Source organism: Herpailurus yagouaroundi, unplaced genomic scaffold (genome assembly GCF_014898765.1).
Source record: "Herpailurus yagouaroundi ecotype Mexico unplaced genomic scaffold, PumYag 100, whole genome shotgun sequence".
Lineage (NCBI taxonomy): Eukaryota > Metazoa > Chordata > Mammalia > Carnivora > Felidae > Herpailurus > Herpailurus yagouaroundi.
The window spans coordinates 55,540,463-55,558,804 of record NW_024412391.1 but is presented as its reverse complement, the minus strand read 5'-3'; the positions used below and the strand labels follow the sequence as shown (position 1 = coordinate 55,558,804).

The following is an 18,342-nucleotide window of genomic DNA, read 5'->3' as shown; positions in this document are numbered from 1 at the left end:
ATACTACTTCTGGGATTATCATTCAATACAAGCTTTTTGTATAGAACCTTGGCAGAACCTTACACAATTAAAATGGAAAATATTCTCAACAAAGCAATTCTACCTATTATCAACCTATTCTATGAAAATATTTGAATATGCTTTCAAAAACATAAATAAACTGATGTTAACCTAACCATATTTGGTGATAATGTTAACATATTTGGTAATAAACATATTTGGTAATAATGTCAACTTAACATATTTGGTAATAAAAGCACAGACAATCTGAATGTTTATCAATAATGGGACAGTGAACAAAACTATGGAATACTATATACATCTCTTCAAAATAATGAAACTGATCAATATCTGTTCAACTTAAACAACATCCATCGTATGCTTTTGAGTAAAAAATAAGCAAGCTGCAGAGCAATAAAAGACCTATATTCAAGTTACATTAAAAAATCTATTCATCTATACAACATATATGTGTATGAATACATTATATATATGAATATATTATATGTAAATACATCACATATATACATTAGGTTTTATGTTCCCGTAAGAAGTTTTGGGAGGATACACACAATTTGAAGTGGTAATACGTGAGGAGTATTAGTGCTTGAAGTGGGGCTGTTAACATATTTTCTAAGTAATATTTATTGAGTGTAGATTTTCAGAAGTACACACATTATTTTTTATTTTTTCAATATATTAAAATAGAGTGCAGGATAATATGATGGCTAAAATTGAAAGAGTGAAAGGAAACATGTTGTACATGTTTAAAGTGGAATAGGAAAAAATGAAATGAGGAAACAAGGCTAAAATCATTATTATTGCAGTACATTGATATGGCGCTACAAACATGTAATTATTAACTAATTACTGTAAATAGTACTGATAATAAATAACATTAGTTGTGGATATATGTAGTAAGCCTAGTCTTATATGCTTCATAAGCATCATCCCATTTCACTTTATAATTATTCTATGAGGCAGGTACTCATTTTAGAGAAAAAGGCAATGAAGACACAGAGGTTTGTAATTAGCAGTCAGTGGGCATTGCATTTAATTATGAAATACGGGAAAATCCTGGACTTACTGATCTAGATAGAACTAAAGAGGCCCTGGAATGGCTAAATTTTTGAATACATCACTGCTTAATCTTGCAGAATAAGAGCTACTGCTTCAAAATTTAGAGAATATTGAAGAACGAGAAAAAGAGCCACCCTGACTAAGCTTCCTTGTTAATAGCAAGACTTTACTTTGCTTCGCTTTCTTTCTATTGGGACTTCCTGTATGTGGCTCAGGCAGCCAAAAATCTGATCATGATATTTTAGATCCTGGAGTATGGATCTTGACAAAGACACTGTTCTGAACTAAATGCTTATGATGATCCTGCCTTTGACAGCAAGGAGGTTCTACAGATCACTGCTCAGTTGGCATTGGACAACAGGTAGCAGGGAGTGGAAGAAAGAGATGAATATATTAAGGGTGCCTGTGCTAAATAGCTGTGTATTATTTACCTTTATTTCACATAAGACACAACGGTATACATTTTCTTCTGAGCATTTAAAACCATCCAATTTCAATATTTGGTTTCTGGTTTCCGAGGAAAACCTGGAAGACTTATTCCAATCACACTGATGTATTTTTATTGTTGTTGTTCTTGTTTTTTTCAAAAGAAGCTCATGTAAGCGTTATAAAGCCTCTTACCACCTCATCTGGTCTAAGGTTTACTCTCATGTTGGGAGAGAAAACAGGTCAGTGGAAGTTACTAGTAAACTAGGCCAAATTAATGATGAGTGACTTCAGCGTATCAAAAGCATATGGCTCTGTTGGAAAAAATAAATGTATTTTACTACCCCTTACCTATGAATAAAGTATCTTGGAAAAGAGTGATAGTCACTAGATTTTGCAAGTAGTAAAGGAAACAATCATGTTATGATTTCTATTCTTTGTGAGCTAGCTTCTTTATGGTAGATCTCCATTCGCTATGTAACAAGGAAAGGAAGAGGCAGTAGTTCTTCAGACAGATGGTCTGGATATTTAGGCAGCCAGCAAGCGAGTGTATGTGATTAGCGGTGATAGTAACAGTACTCCACGGTACTTAAAAGGGAAAAATATGTGCTGGAAACAGACTATTTTGAAAAATAGCATCTGCACTGCTTACTGTTATAGAGTTGATATTCAATGTTGTTGTTGTTCTTCTTTTCTTTTTTTTTTTTGTATACTAATCTGGCTGTGTATTCAAATAACACTGTCTCTAGGTACATCAGGCTGCTTGATGTATTAATTACTATTAAACGAGTTAACGTTAACAATATTTTCCTTGGACTTACCCTGGCATCGGTCCATTTCCAGAAAGACTGTAAACCTGACGAGGATTTAGTAGATACTGGAATTTTCTGTAAATTCTATAAAAATGAAAATATGGGAAAAAAAAGAAATTGAGTGACACTCCCCAATGTTTAAATAGTTATATAGATGGTTGTAACTAAATATATTTGAAAAATTTTACATTAATAATATTAGACATACAGTTTTCTATAAGAACTTAGGGTTCTTTGAAAAGAGGCTTAGCAGCCAATATACAAGTAATATAGTTTATAATAGAAAGAATGATATTTGCATTCTAAATATGCATATACATTTAGAATATTCTCCATCCTGCTTTTGAATATTATTTGGCTAATTAGAGTTCAAATATATTTTTTAAGAATATCAGAATAAAATTACTAACATACCTTCTCCTAATGGAGTCCTATGAAATTTACAGGTTATTGAGCCAAGCTAATCAATGTGAAAACTATCCCACATATAAAATGAGACTGGGCATGCTGTATGTATATGTAATCAAAGAATGTGACCTCATCTGCTTAATTATGCCACATTAAGAATCATCTTGATCAGTCAGCTCACACAATTGCTAAACTGTTTCAACAAGCACACTTTTTTTGTTTATTTTTTAAATGTTTATTTATTTTTGAGAGACAGAGGGTGAGTGGTGGAGGACCAGAGAGAGAGGGAGACACAAAATCTGAAACAGGCTCCAGGCTTCGAGCTGTCAGCACAGAGCCCAGTGTAGGGCTCAAACTCACAAACTGCAAGTTCATGAACTGAGCCAAAGTCAGACGCTCAACCTACTGAGCCACCCGGATGCCCCTCAACAGGCACATATTAAATAATTTTTTTCTAAAAGAAATCAATCATCGTACAACAAATGCAGTACAAATATTTCTAAGTAGATACACATCCCATATTGGCATTCTTAAATGAAATACGGAAATTAAAAGCATATATTTAGTTTTTTAAAGTTAGATTTCACATACATGGGAAAATTTTATCATATATTTTATAAACACATTCATACTATGTTTCCTGATAGAAACTCTTCAAATTCACTGTGTAATATCTGTTATATCACTCCATTCCCAAATCTGCAATAATCTCACATTCTAGATCTTGATTAATTACATGATCTAGTGTCTCAAGAAAGACCTTAAGATTCATTCTTGGTACTTCTGGTACTTCTTTTTCCCCAGCACCTGAACCCAATGAGAGAACAATTTGGCACCTGCTATCAGTAATGTCAATCAAACCTGGTTATTCTCTGTCACTACCTTAGCTCAGGATTGCAAGCTGTCTCACCAGCTCTATAAAGTTCTTGCTTATCCAGCCTTCTTACATAGTGCTGGTTAAGTACAGTCATGTTGTTTCCAGGATGAAACGTTTCTCCAAGTGTCAAGTTATTTATGATACAGAATATTTTATTACATTTAAAATAGGTTACGCCTTACCTTTCCCCTCATTTCCCTGAAACTTTAATCTCAGTGATTATCTCCTGGTTCCCTAAAAAACACCACACCCCTTCACAAATTGCTCTTTTTTCACCTGGCAAACATCTACTATATCACAAGCAACTCAAAAGCTACTTCCTGTCCAAAGAAACTTCTCAGTCTTCAGAGATAGCTATTTCTCCCTGAACTTCAACAGCATTTTTATTTTAGACATTTTTAGTTTGTCATTCATCTTGGGGTACTGCAGTTTATCTGTTTGTGCCTGCCTCCTTGCATGGCTATATCGTGGGTCTTTTATCCCCACTTCCTAGTAGAGTTTGGATTCACTAAGGTTTTGTTGTTTGAATGAATGAATGAATGAATGGTATGTGAACATTTTCACACCTGTTGACTGGTATGGAACACTTTGTGTAAATATATAATTTTGTAACCTTTTGCGAGTTATCTAACATATCAAAGTTAAAAACCAATTATTTTTAAAGGAAACCCGGAATGGAATATCATTATTTCTGAAAGATGATTCTTCTTCATTCACAAAAATTAGGAGCATTGCAGTATCATCCCTCCTGCCATTAAGTTTAATTTACTTCTGACTTTATCTATGTAGTTTTTTTCTTAATGGGATAAGGGGGAGTCAGATACTCACTTAAGGTCATCATGCATGATCCATATTCTCCTAAAATGAAAGGAATGCTTTCCCTTTGAAAATATACCTTTTCTTTCTCTTCATACTTCATTTATCTCTACTTTCCAACATGAATTTAATGCTTACCTAATTCCATATAAAGAGTTTTTTTTTTTTGCAAACATCCATAATATATAAAGCTGACAGACTGTACGTAGTAAAGGAGAAAATAATTTTAGTTAATTATTTAATTGTGATTTTGTATCTCTAAAAGTGAGGTAACTGTTCTCTTTAATAAAACCATTTTTAATTATTAAGCCACTAGTAATTTAAAATAATTTCTATCATGTTTAGCAGAGTAAAAAAATATACAACTACATGTTGATAAAGGAAACAAAACTTTCTAAGCAGAAATAATATTTTGTTGATTGGAAAAAGAATAGCACTCTTCTTTTCACTAAAAGAAAGCTGGAAAGTTAGATGGCAAGAAAAGAAATTATAAAATTCCATTTACCATGAAAACAATTCCACTTACCATGAGAATCACAATGCAAATTTCTGTTTTATTATCATAGTGTTTGTATGGATGCTTTCATCTCATTTTTTTGTTGAGATAAGTAAAGACTTCTAGAAATTATAGCAGACGCAACTGCATTTTTGTTTATGACATGCCTTTTTATAAGGACATAAGATTTACTCTTCAATGGGATTTTCAGATATTTATTAATTATTATGATTTAATCATTAATGTATTACAAAAATGAAACTTCTTCATTGTCTGCCAGAATGCTGAGACACCTGATAATGAAACTTATTATAATTCAGATTATAATTCAGATTGTTTTCCTTAAGGATATATGGCATCACGTACTACAAAAACTCACATGTAGAAAATCATTTTAATACAATTTATCTAGAAGCTGAATATAAATTCTGTTCCTCACTACTTAGTGATAATTTACCTGAAGTCACCTTGTTGACCACTTAGAGAACCAATTTTCATTCAACACTATTTATGGAGCCATGTTGTATGCAAAGCTCTTTGTTAAGGGCTAGGGGTGATAGGGTAGAGAGAACTCAGATACCCAAGATTGATAATAAAAATATTTATAAGAAGCCATTATTATATTAATTTGAACTATATAAGAATAAGGAGAGATCATATCGATATATTACACATTGACTCTAGAATTATTTATTTCACATTAAAATTTGCAAACCATAGTGAATAATGCTTTAAAATGTCTTTACACTGTAATTCTATGGAGTACTTTGGTGGCATGGTCCGTTAAGCGTTCGACTTCAGCTCAGGTCATGATCTCACGGTTCGTGGGTTCTAGCCCCGCATCAGGCTCTCTGCTGACAGCTCAGAGTCTGGAGCATGCTTCGGATTCTGTGTCTCCCTCTCTCTCTACCCTTCCCCCTCTCATACTCTGTCCTTCTCTCTCTCAAAAATGAATAAACATTAAAAAAAATAAAAATAGATAAAAGTAAATTAAGTATCTTTACACTCCAATTTTAGTTTATCTTCTACATACATATGACATAGAAAAGGAACCTGATTTTTAAAAACATACCTTTCTCCTTGTTTCCCACCACTTTTGGGGTTCACAAAAACTAGAAGTGGATGAGTACCAGGAACAGGAGTAATCTAGAAGAAATTTGGATAGATGGTCAAATTATTCGCATTATGTATGGAAAGGACCCTTGTAATTTCTATTTCATAAAATACCAATTAGCAATTTTAAGAATATGGCTCTTCCGTTCTGTAATTTGGGTGGAGAGATAGATCTGTTTAACAACTCAATTGAACCCTATGTTTTTACTATATCAAACAGGCATATCCACACCACAGAGACAGGTAGGGTCCAGCTAGGTATAGGGCAGAGAGGAAGGTAGCTATGAAGAAAGAATGGTGATTGAATAGCCATGAGATGAAAACAAAAGGTACAATTTGCAGGACAGTGAGTAAACCAGACAGAATGAAACAGAAGATAGTGGGAGGAAAACGATTAGAAGAAAATAAAGGGATTAAATTATAGACAGCCCTGACTTTATAGATGACAGCTCCTGTAGAGGTTTGTGGCATGTATGGAATCCATCTACCCAATCTCTTGCCAACTAGAATCTCAGTAAGATGGTTTGAGGTCTCCTTCAGCCTAACTGCTCCCCTGTACACAATTTTTCCTCAATGTTTTCTTTCCCTGCCTGGGGAGTAGAAGACCAGTGAATCAAGTCTGTTTGCTAACCAGGAATCCGCAGACTGACTGTGCTCCTACTATATACTGATACTGATTTCTTGGTTGAACAAGAAAATATTGCCTGTCCTAGTGCAGCTTATATTCTAGTCGAGACATAGACAATAAGCAAACAAATATGTAGTTAGCAGTAAAACATACCATGAAGAGAAATAAATCAAATAAAATGATAGCACTTTATTGGTGTGAAGGGGATAAAGCTGTTTTTTGATAGGATGGTAAGGAAGAATTCTTGCATTTTGCCTGACTTCAATGTTAATAGGTAGACTCTTAAATGCATGTGTTCCTATTCAACCTACCACTATAAAAATTCTGTCTAAATACAGTTTGACAAAAAATATTTAGTAACAAAATATGCAACTACTGGAGCCCTCTTGATATTAAACTGAAAAGTTCTTGATCAGTTTACTTTCTGAAAGTAGATTCAGGCTATCCTTTATTGCTGTTTTTTTTTTTTCTATCTCAGAAAGTATTCTAAGATATGTAATGAGACACTTAAAAAACAACCATGTTACCATATGATATCCTTTCTTCCTTTTTGTTCAAACAACAGAAATTAAAATATTCTTCTAATACACTTTCCTCCAATCTTAAGTGAACTGTAATTTTTCCAGTGATTATAGGCACTGGAAAAATGTTAAAATCTTCACATTAGTTACAGAAGGCTGAGTAAAATATTCTTAATTCTTCTACTCTTACTCAACTTGTCACTTTCATCTATTGTATCTGTCTCTGTTTTGCTTTCCTCTGTAAAGAGGACAAGGGTTCCTTGTTCCTGGTTTGGTTGTAATCTAGGTAGGAGATAAGACATATAAAGTGGATTTGTAGTAACTTTCCTGTAGCAAACGTGTTCAATCAATTAACATATAGACAGTGCCTCCTAGGTTGCAGTGTGTGCCCTTCTCCCCTCATTTAAAAGCTAGAATAAAGAAACTACACAAACACAACTTTATGTAAAGACTTATATTCAATTTCCTTTATTTTTTTATCCTATTATAGAATTAGAAAGAACTCCTGAAGTTTGCACATTCAGAAAAAGTAATGGTAACAGATGTGGATTTTTATTTTTGCACCTAATTTGAATTGTTACTCCTTATTTTTAAATAAGGGTGAGAATCTCAAGGTAAATAAAGGTTTTCAAGCACAACATTAAGTCTGAACCGAAACACTCATTAAGATGATCTTCTCCAAACTCAACATTCAGCTTACAGTTCTATTAAAATAAATTAGATTATATTAAATTCACACTGGGTCAAATATTTACAATGTATTTTTAAATATTTTTGAATGCCTTTCAGAAATACATGTATAATGGAACATTTAAAGGCATCATAACCATTTATCAAATAAAGGTTAGTAGCAAGCTATAGAACAACTGTGTTCTAAGGTGCACATTATTACCATCAAATAAATATCCCACTAGAATACAGTCTATAGGATCTCAAAATACAAAAAAAATGTATATGTTATTTTTAGAGGTGGGTAAATGGATAAATAGGTCATATGGATTAGAAAATAGAAGATAATTAAGATAAAGAACAAATTTAGAAGAATGGGGATGCTCTGTAAGCACAAAAGTCAAATATGCCAAATGGAAATACAGGAAGAATAAAATCACTTAGCAGTCTTTTTCCTCGTATATATTTGTATCACAAAGTAGGCTTATGAAATAAGACTAAATACAAATAAAATACTGAAAACTTGAGATATCTATTTATCAGTTACCTGGCACTGTGGAACAGGGCTTCTTTTTTTTTTTTTTTTAACATTTATTTATTTTTGAGACAGAGAGAGACAGAGCATGAATGGGGGAGGGTCAGAGAAAGAGGGAGACACAGAATCTGAAACAGGCTCCAGGCTCTGAGCTGTCAGCACAGAGCCCGACGCGGGGCTTGAACTCACGGACCGAGAGATCATGACCTGAGCCAAAGTCGGCAGCTTAACTACTGAGCCACCCAGGCGCCTCGGAACACAGCTTCTTTGATAATGATGTTAGATAAACTCCTGAGGTAACACAATCTACATTTAAGGGATAATATGTGATTAAACACCAGCACCACAAAGACACTGGTGTGAAGGGATCATTTAATGGTGTTACACTGGAAAGGTCAAGGTTTTAAGCAAATCTAGCATGTTTTTCAAGCCCCTATTCAAAAAGCTTTAACATCTGGCTACACTTTGTTACTATAAGAATACCAACCCACCAGAGTAAATTTGGGGGCCAGAAGACCAAAGATAGAATTCCTAAATTTGAGAGCACCAAAACTATAGTCCAGCATGATCATTTTCAGGTCCGACATGTTAAAAATAACAACTACTTTGTGCACTGATACTCCTGGAAGAAGAAGCAGCATCTTACTGTCAAAGACTGCCACTGTCATTTACTTCTACTTCTCTTCATCTTTATCGAAAGAGCCCTGGGCAAAATTTTGAAAGACTGGCCCTTCCCATCATACCTGTACCTTGGAAACTATTGCTGCTGTTTGCAGAATTTGAATATGTATTTCTTTTGAAGAGTTTTAGGAAGGTGTAACTTTTGGTGTCTTGCCATATAAGCATGCAAATAAATAGTCTAAGTAGAAAAAAATGTGTCTAGGTTTCGTCTATAATTGGAAGTTGCTATGGATTGAACTGTGTTTCCCCCAATTTTATGTTGAAGCCCTACCCCACAGTGTGGTGGTATTTGGAGAGAGAACCTTTGAAAATTTTTTTTTTCAACGTTTATTTTATTTTTGGGACAGAGAGAGACAGAGCATGAACGGGGGAGGGGCTGAGAGAGAGGGAGACACAGAATCGGAAACAGGCTCCAGGCTCCGAGCCATCAGCCCAGAGCCCGACGCGGGGCTCGAACTCACGGACCACGAGATCGTGACCTGGCTGAAGTCGGACGCTTAACGGACTGCGACACCCAGGCGCCCCTGAGAGAGAACCTTTGGGAGGCAAGGAAGGTTAGATGAGAGTGGGAGCTTCATGATGGGACTAGTACCCTTAAAAAAGGAAGATCTACCCCTGCCTCTGCACACACAAAGAGGTAACATGAGGACAAAGGGAGATGGCAGCCACCAATAAGCCAAGAAAAGAACCCTCAGAATGAAATATAACTTGTCACCCTGATCTTGAACTGTCCAGCCTTTAGAACTGTGATAAATCAATGTCTCTTAAGCCACCCATCTATGATACTTCATTACAGCAGCCCAAGGCGACTGATACAGAAGTGTTTTGTGGAAACTCAAGATATGCTCTTTAGAAAGGAAGCGTAACAGCTTCTAGTCATCTTCCTCTGGATGCCAGCATGAAATGTGATATTCCAAGGACCAGCAGCCATCTTTGCTAATGAGGTGACCTTGATGATGCCACAGATGGAGGACAGGAAAGATAGAACCAGCCCTGATAAAAATGTGGAACTGTCTTATTAGCCATACTTCTGGAGATCCTCCTTCTAGACTTTACTTACAGTAAAGAAAAATTGATGGTTAACTTCTCTAAACCACTGTTATGTTTTATTTGTTTTTGTTTTTGTTCTTTCTCCATTCTGTGCTGCAGAACCTAATTGTCACCGGTATGAAAGATCCACAAGGACACAGAATTGAATATAGATGGAACCAGGCATACAAACTTCATACTTCATCAAACTTGTTAATATTTCTAGACCCTAAGTGAAGAACAGAGACTTGATATCAAAATTCTTGAAGAGAATCTGTATCTTATTTTATTCTACATTACGTTATTCTCCTTATTGAGAATGGGGATACTCATTATTAGTTAATCCTTTTGTAACTTGAAGAGTATGAAACCAGGAAAAAAATACAGGTATTACTAGACGTGATATTTTAATTACTTAATCCGATCTATTTGATCCCACATTTTATTTTCCTGGGAGGTCAATATCAGGTAAGAACTAACTTATCAAATTCAGAATTCAGACTAGAGGAACTAATTTGTATTGAAATGTAAATCATATATACTTAAAATAATTTAAGCAGATTAAAAGAATACAAAGTTTTTCTTTGTTTCTGAAACTCAATACATCTGATTTTGATGAATAAAGTTTTATGGAAATATCTTACACTAATTTTGTATATTTTGAAGTGATATTTTTATTTTTATACTTTAAAATAATTCCAAATTTACAGAAAAATTAAAAGGACTATTCAAATAACATTTTTTCCTGAACCAATTGAGACTAAGTTGATAAGATGATATTTTATCACTCTTGTTTACTTTAGATTTGCCTTTACACAAGAACATGAACATAACACAACTGTCTGTCAAAAATGGGAAGTTAACATGATTCTGTACTAGCTGCTTTTGTTATAAAAGCCATTACTGGACAACTGGTAAAACCTGAAAGGAATCCAAGAATTAGATAGCACTAATATATCAATCTTTAGTTTACTAATTCTCTTTGAACTATATCTAATATAGTTTTTTTTTTTTTCAACGTTTATTTATTTTGGGGACAGAGAGAGACAGAGCATGAACGGGGGAGGGGCAGAGAGAGAGGGAGACACAGAATCGGAAACAGGCTCCAGGCTCTGAGCCATCAGCCCAGAGCCCGACGTGGGGCTCGAACTCACGGACCGCGAGATCGTGACCTGGCTGAAGTCGGACGCTTAACCGACTGCGCCACCCAGGCGCCCCTCTAATATAGTTTTTAATGTCATGAATTTTCAATTTTTATTTCATACAAAATTTTAAAGATGTAAAATTCAGTTATTTTAATTCTTTAATTTTTTTAATGTTTATTCATTTTTGACAGAGAGAGAGTGAGCAAGGGGTGGGACACAGAGAGAGGGAGACACAGAATCTGAACCAGGCTCTGAGGTGTCAGCACAGAGTGTGATGTGGGGCTCGAACCCAAGAACTGGGAGATCATGACCTGAGCCAAAGTCAGATGCTTAAGTGACTGAACCACCCAGGTGCCCCAAGTTATTTTACATACTGATTTACTACCTTCCTAAAATATTGTACCCTTTTCTAACAAATTTTTGTGGAAGGGGAGGGAAAACCAAAATATACATACATAAAAAAATTGTGAGCCTAAACTGATTTGTTCTTGGAAGTAAATATTTCTATAGCATTTGCAGTAATCTTAAGTGGAAGAATAGATAAGACAGGTGAAAAGCCAGTTGCTCTGTTTGAAGCTCAGAAGAACCCTGACCCTATCCTCAGCCTTCCATTGTCCCACCATTGTGCTTGAGGCATCTCTCTACAGAACCCTGGGCTTTTCAGACAAGTTTTGAAGATACAATGCAGTAGGAAATATGGTATAACAAAGACAATATTTACAAAGGGAGGAAATGCTCAAGATAACTGAAATCTTGAAGAATGGTTATAAATTGGATAAAGGGCATTCCAGGATGTGAAAGTTTATACTGGATTCTTCTCTATAGAGAAGAGAGCTAATCCCATGAAATCTTACTCACATAATGGGGTCATTTCATATAGTAAATATTAAAGGGCATGACTTGACTCAGACTGGTTTTGGGTCCCAGTTTAATGACTCCTTTCTCTGTCTATTCTCCCTCTTGGTAATCTCATTTCATATTAATGGTTTTAAGTACCATCAATATGACTTTCACTTCCAAATGTGTATCTATCCTCTGCTCTGAATTCTAGATTCACTTATTTGCCTGCCAACTTAACATCTCCACTTAGATGTCCAACAGTATCAGAAATCTCTGTCTAAAACCTATTGACCCAGACCCTTCTCCATGTCAGTCACTGGCAACTCCATCATTTCAGGTGAATGGGCCAATCATCTTAAAGATGTACCTAATTTCTACTTTGTAATAAACCCTACACACATCTATCAGCATATCCTGTTGCCTGTGTCTTCAAAATATATGGAGAATCCATCTCTTCACTTCTCGTGCTCTACTCTGGACATACCTTTATCCTACAAACCCTAAATACCTAGTTAAAATCTCCAACCTAGACTCTTTGGTCCCTAACATTCTCAACAAGAGTAAGCCTTTCAACAGTTAAGTCAAGATCATGTTCTATTTTTCCATCTCTCTCAGAGGGAAAGTCAGAATTCTTATACTGGCCTTGGGGGCTCTGTACGTCTAGCTCCTCTTGCTTCTCTAAAGTAGTCTTCACCAGTTTCCATGTTGCTCACGCTGCTCCAACCAGGCAGTTGTTCTTGTTGATTCTAGAACTTTCCAGGCATGCACTTGCCTTAGGGCTGCCCATCCGCTGGATATCCACAGACTAAAGATCTCACCTAAGTCTTTACTCAAATATCACACTTTAATGAGGCTAAATCTGGCCATGTTACTTAATATTAGAGACAATTCTAACTCTCAGTCCTGACACTTCATATGGAGCTCCATTTTTTCCATATTATTGATAAGCTAGCACATTACAACTATGGGAACAGGAACTCAGTTTAAAGGTTGTTGCATTACTTAAAGTGTAGAGTAATAATTCTGGACTTAGGGAGTTAAAATGACAATGAAGAGCTAATTATGGAAGAGCCAAGTGGCTTGAGGTTCCTAAAGTAGTCAAGGGGTGCGTGCGCACGTGCGCGCGCGCGCACACACACACACACACACACACACACTCCAATCAAATAACGGGAAATTAATTGTATACACACACTATAAAGTCATTTATACTACACATGGATGTGTGTGTATTTGTGTGTGTGTGTGTGTGTGTGTGTGTATATATATGTATATATATATATATATGTTTACAGTCTCGGTAATTAAAAGAATGAGATACTGCAAATAAGAAAGACAGTAGGGACAGGGAGAAGCACTGTGGCAGGGCATGGCACTGGCTCAGTTTTACATGTTTAAATATAAAGGTTCCCTGTTCTTTCTAGTGTTGAGTATCACAAACGACTTTTTGGTTCTCAAGTGATCCTTTAATTTGGAAATTCTTCTCAGACAATAATTAGAGACAAGGAAACTTCAGTTGAATACAGTTTAAACCATGGTTCTGTTTCACCTATTTGTTCACATGCGAATACTTACTGCATTTTTACATCTCGTGCGTGTTAGAAATTGTAGTTTCAATTACATTCGATCATATGTATTAAGTGTAAACCTATGGTATGAGCGATGACAAAGACAGAGTGCCTAACCACCTCTATTTGAAGTCCCCTAGGACCCGGGTTAATTAATGAGACTCATCCTAAGGTTATACATGATCTATTACTTCCTCTAATTAGAAATAATAATCCTGATCATTATGCTGGTTAGCTGGAAAGAAGTAAGATGAATGTGCTTAACTATGATTAATAGTCTTCTTTAAGCAGGGTAGATCTCTTCTGTCATGGACTTCTCTGCAAACTGGCCTGCAACTCAATGCTTTTTCATGATACACATTTTTTTAAACTCACAGAAAAATTAACTTCCTGGCATATCTTTTTATCTTTCCTGATAAAGAATAACCATGTTATTATTTTTAAGTTGCTTCTCACAACAAAGTTTATTTTTCTACTTTGCATTAGCTATCCAATAATTTATTCTTTCATTTTTTTCTATTTTCCCCCAAATTATGTGAATACCCATGTGTATTAATTTTAGTCCATACTGCTGAGGTGAAAGACTATTGCACATGACTTATATACCAACATTTAAAATTCAAAAAAACTATGATGACAATAATTAAGGTATTTATTTACTCCTGTTTTATAAGGCCGGTGTCTACCCTGTCCTGACTAACAACTTTACCTGATAAATTCACACTCTAAAGAAAATTTAGAAAAGTTATTATCTGTTCTGTGAGATGCAATATGTCCACAGAGAAAGGCAGGTAGTCAGAACAAGTCGGTCAAGAAGTTAGCATTTATATACCTGTTAAACTTTGTTAACCAAGGAGGCCAGGTATCTTAGGAGTAAAACACATAAACTCTGAGTCAGACTGTCCTTATCAAACTTTGGCTTTACCACTGACTAAGTGGGAGGCCCTGGAAATAACTTTGCCTTTGAACATCAGTATCCTCATTTTGAAAGTCATGATAATAATGATGATATGCATTATATGTTTATTGAGAAAATTAAGGATAGTTATCTAATATGTTTATTGAGAAGATTCACTTACTTAGTCGGCGTAAGATATTATCACCGTGTCTACCATATACCGTTTGACAAATGGTGCACGTTTAACTTTCATGTTGAGAAGTATGTATCTAGCCATGTGTGAAATGTACTTGATTTTTAAATTAATTCTCCATTCTGATATTTTCATCACTGGAACCCAGAATGACTGAAGATGTAATTAATCAACATTTGCAGCTGGTGTATTAGATTTGTAAATGTTGATATTTTTCACAAAAATTTAATAGGATCACTTAAGTTTTTTTTTCTATCCAAGTAGACAGACTTCATATTTGAGTCTTTCAATGAGGTTGCTAAACATATAAAGATGACTACCAAAAAGTGTAGATCCTTTTAGTACTTTTAGTACTTTTTTACTTTAGTACTCTTTTAATACTCTTTTAATTTTACTCTTTTAATTTTTAAACTTTCTAACCAATGTAACAATTTCATCATTTAGAATTTCTTCTTTTTATATTTGAGTTTAATAACACTTAAAAAATTTCTGTTCACAATGTGTTTTATTAGATCAAAAACAAATCAGCAATCTGGTTACCAGTATTTAAACAATTATTATTAAATTTTTAATGAGATCTTCAAAATAATGAAGAAACATGCATTTAGGCAACTACTATGTGCTCTGAACTGTGCTTCCAATATAGGGAAATATAAAACACATAATCCATAATATCATAGATAAAATAATTAATGAAAAGTGAAGATACAAAGTTCTGTATATTGAAGGCAAGAATGTGACAAAATATATTTTTGTTTGGTAAGTGGTTGGTAATTTTTTTTGGAGAACATGAAACTTGAAGCATATTGTTGTAAGAAAAGGAAATGAAAATTAGAAGAGAGAAATATATAGGTAAAAAAGCAAAAAAAAATGAATGCACAATGTCACAAAGATTTAGCCAACTTCACGTGTTGGTTGGAGTGAAAAATAAAGGCAAATAAATACAATCCACACAATCTCTAGGATGTCTAAAAATGTAGGTTGAAAGTAATCTTACTGCTGATGTCCGAGATACTAGGGTGCTAAAAACAGATTTTGAGTTACCTGTGTTTATTCAAACTAGAAATATATATGGAGTTTTAATTTTGAATTAAAACTAAAGGAATATATGAATAAATCATAAAAACCCTTTATGTTATTATTTCTTAGCAATAAAAATATCCACACACATGAAATTCATTTTATTTTTTTCCTAAACATTTTTTTTGGCACCAAAATGATTCTTCCAAATATATAAACCTATATGGAGAAAGTAAACTTGTAAATAAATAACATGTATGCCTGTAACAAATGGTACATTTAGTAATGATTTGCAAAACCTATGGAATTGCAAAAGATCTCTTACCATTTAGTTTCAAATGCAGATAATGTCGTAAGAGATTAATATAATCAGAGTGTCACTCTGTCAATCAGATATAAAACCGTCATCTTGATAAATTAACAAAGATTTTTCTGAAGTCCTCTGCTGAGCTAATTGCACATTAAATAAATGTGTTGACAGCTGGACATATGTGCCTGTAAGAGCATAGAAGGAACAAATATGAAAGCCACTAAAATTTGATCAAAAAAGTCCTACCTGTAGGCCTTGGCCATCCACGGTCACGGAGTTGGCTCTTTGCATTTTGTTTTTGTCAGTCACTTTATTTGACTGTTGGGAACCACCTTTTTCCTTTTTCACTGTTGCTTGTCTTTCCTGTAAGGAAACAATCTTTTATAAGAATACTGTTTTAATAAAAAAGAGAACACAAAGAAGACTTTATTGGCTACAGACTTGGGCCCATGCTCCTAATTTGGAGTATCTTAATGACTACTAAGAAATCTGTTGCTTGCAACAGTCCACATGATACAGGCACAAGAAGAAATATTATTTTCTTTAATTATCTTAAAGAAATTAATTATCACTTAAAGAAAGCCAGATGGTATTCCCCCTATGTGCCCAATCAGGACTCTTCACCAGAAGTTATCAAGGACCAGTAAGACAAATTATTTTCATAAGGAATGGTAGGAATAAAAAATATGGACTTACAATTTAAGAAATTTGTTACTGAGCACTAAAAACAAGGCTTATACATGCAAGCAATACTGAAAATGAAGACATGATGGACTTTTAAGCTGCTATTTATATCAAGGATGGCATTAAAGTTAAAACACACATCCCATCCCAGCTAATTCCTTTGTTCATCATAGTGGAAACATTTCGTGGAGTTGGCTGTTTCCTGTTTCTATCCCACCCCCACCCCCACTCTCTCTTCAACCCAACCCAATGAATTTTATCACCGTTAATCAACCAAATCTGCTCTTCTTAAAATCACCAATGACCTTCTCATTACCACACTTATTGATCAGCTTCATCTTTTCCACTTTTTAGCAGCATTTGAGAAGACTGATCTCTTCCTGCCTCCTGAACACTTGCCTCACTTGGGCTTCTGGACACGTCTTTCTCTTACTCTTTGCTCTCTTCCTACTTCACTAATTGCTTCCTCAGAGTCTCTTTCTTTGATTCTCCCTCCCAGGTTTAGGGTCCATAACACTTAACCTCTTCCTTGAATGGCTCATCTTCACTATCTACACTCACTCCCTAGGCAACTTCATTAAATCCCAAGGCTTTGAATTTCAATTTTATGAGGAAGACTTCTAAATTTATAGTTCCTGTTCAGATTTCTCCCTTAAACTTTACTTCCTACATACAAATGCCCTTTCTATCTGTCCATGTGTGTCTAAAACACACATTAGTCCTCAAATATCCAAAACTATTTTTTCTTGAATTTCCTGCCTACTCTCATTAAAAATAAATCCCAAACTGGATGATTACTCACCACTTCCAACATTACATATCTTAAGCCTCTGCCATCTTCTTTACCTGGATTATTGTAATCATCAACTAAGGGATCAATCTGCTTCCATCTTTGTCTCCCTACAGTCAATTCTCTATACAACAGCCACACTCGTCCTATTTCACTCCATTCCAGCTATCCCCACCTCCTCATTATGCTTTGATCACAAGTAAACTCTTAATTCAGAGCTTTGGCCATCATTCTTCTCTCTGCTGCAAAGCTTTCTTTTGGGCATGTTCCTCACTTATTTCAGGTTTCTGTTCAAATGTCAAATTGGCTTCTCTATTCCCTTTAGCCTCCTTTTATAGAAATAAAAATATATTTACACATAAAAGTATATATATTATATATAATTATATACATATATATTATATACATATTATACATATATATTATACATATGTGTATATATACATATTATACATACATATATATGTTTTATACATATATGTGTATATATACACATTATACATATATATTATATACATATATATGCATATTATATACACATATAATATATAATTTATTACAACCTGAAATGTGTTCTGTTTAATTAGTTTAATGCTGGGATTCTTGGGCCATGTCTAGGCTTGGAGTGAAAAGTTGTTCTGATCAAAAAGCAATGTCTGCCATGTATGCTTAAATATTTGAGTGACACATATTTTCTAGTCCCTATATTTGCTTCTTAGAGCATCATTTCAATTTCTGTAATTTTGGAACATATTTTAACTGGATTTACAAGTAAAGCTCTTTTTAACTATATTAGGGCCAGA

At 34.5% G+C, this 18,342-nt stretch overlaps 1 protein-coding gene across 10 annotated transcripts in view; it reads right to left on the bottom strand.

Annotated features, from left to right (window-relative positions):
* DGKB (diacylglycerol kinase beta) overlaps positions 1-18,342 on the bottom strand; it is a 750,184-nt gene that overhangs the window by 472,945 nt on the left and 258,897 nt on the right. For all 10 annotated transcript variants that reach the window (XM_040472539.1, XM_040472542.1, XM_040472540.1 and 7 more), the window contains 3 exons: positions 16,312-16,428; positions 5,988-6,061; positions 2,328-2,402 (listed from right to left, as the gene is read on the bottom strand). In XM_040472539.1, the coding sequence (XP_040328473.1) occupies positions 2,328-2,402; positions 5,988-6,061; positions 16,312-16,428 (266 nt within the window). The remainder of the gene's footprint in view (positions 1-2,327; positions 2,403-5,987; positions 6,062-16,311; positions 16,429-18,342) is intronic.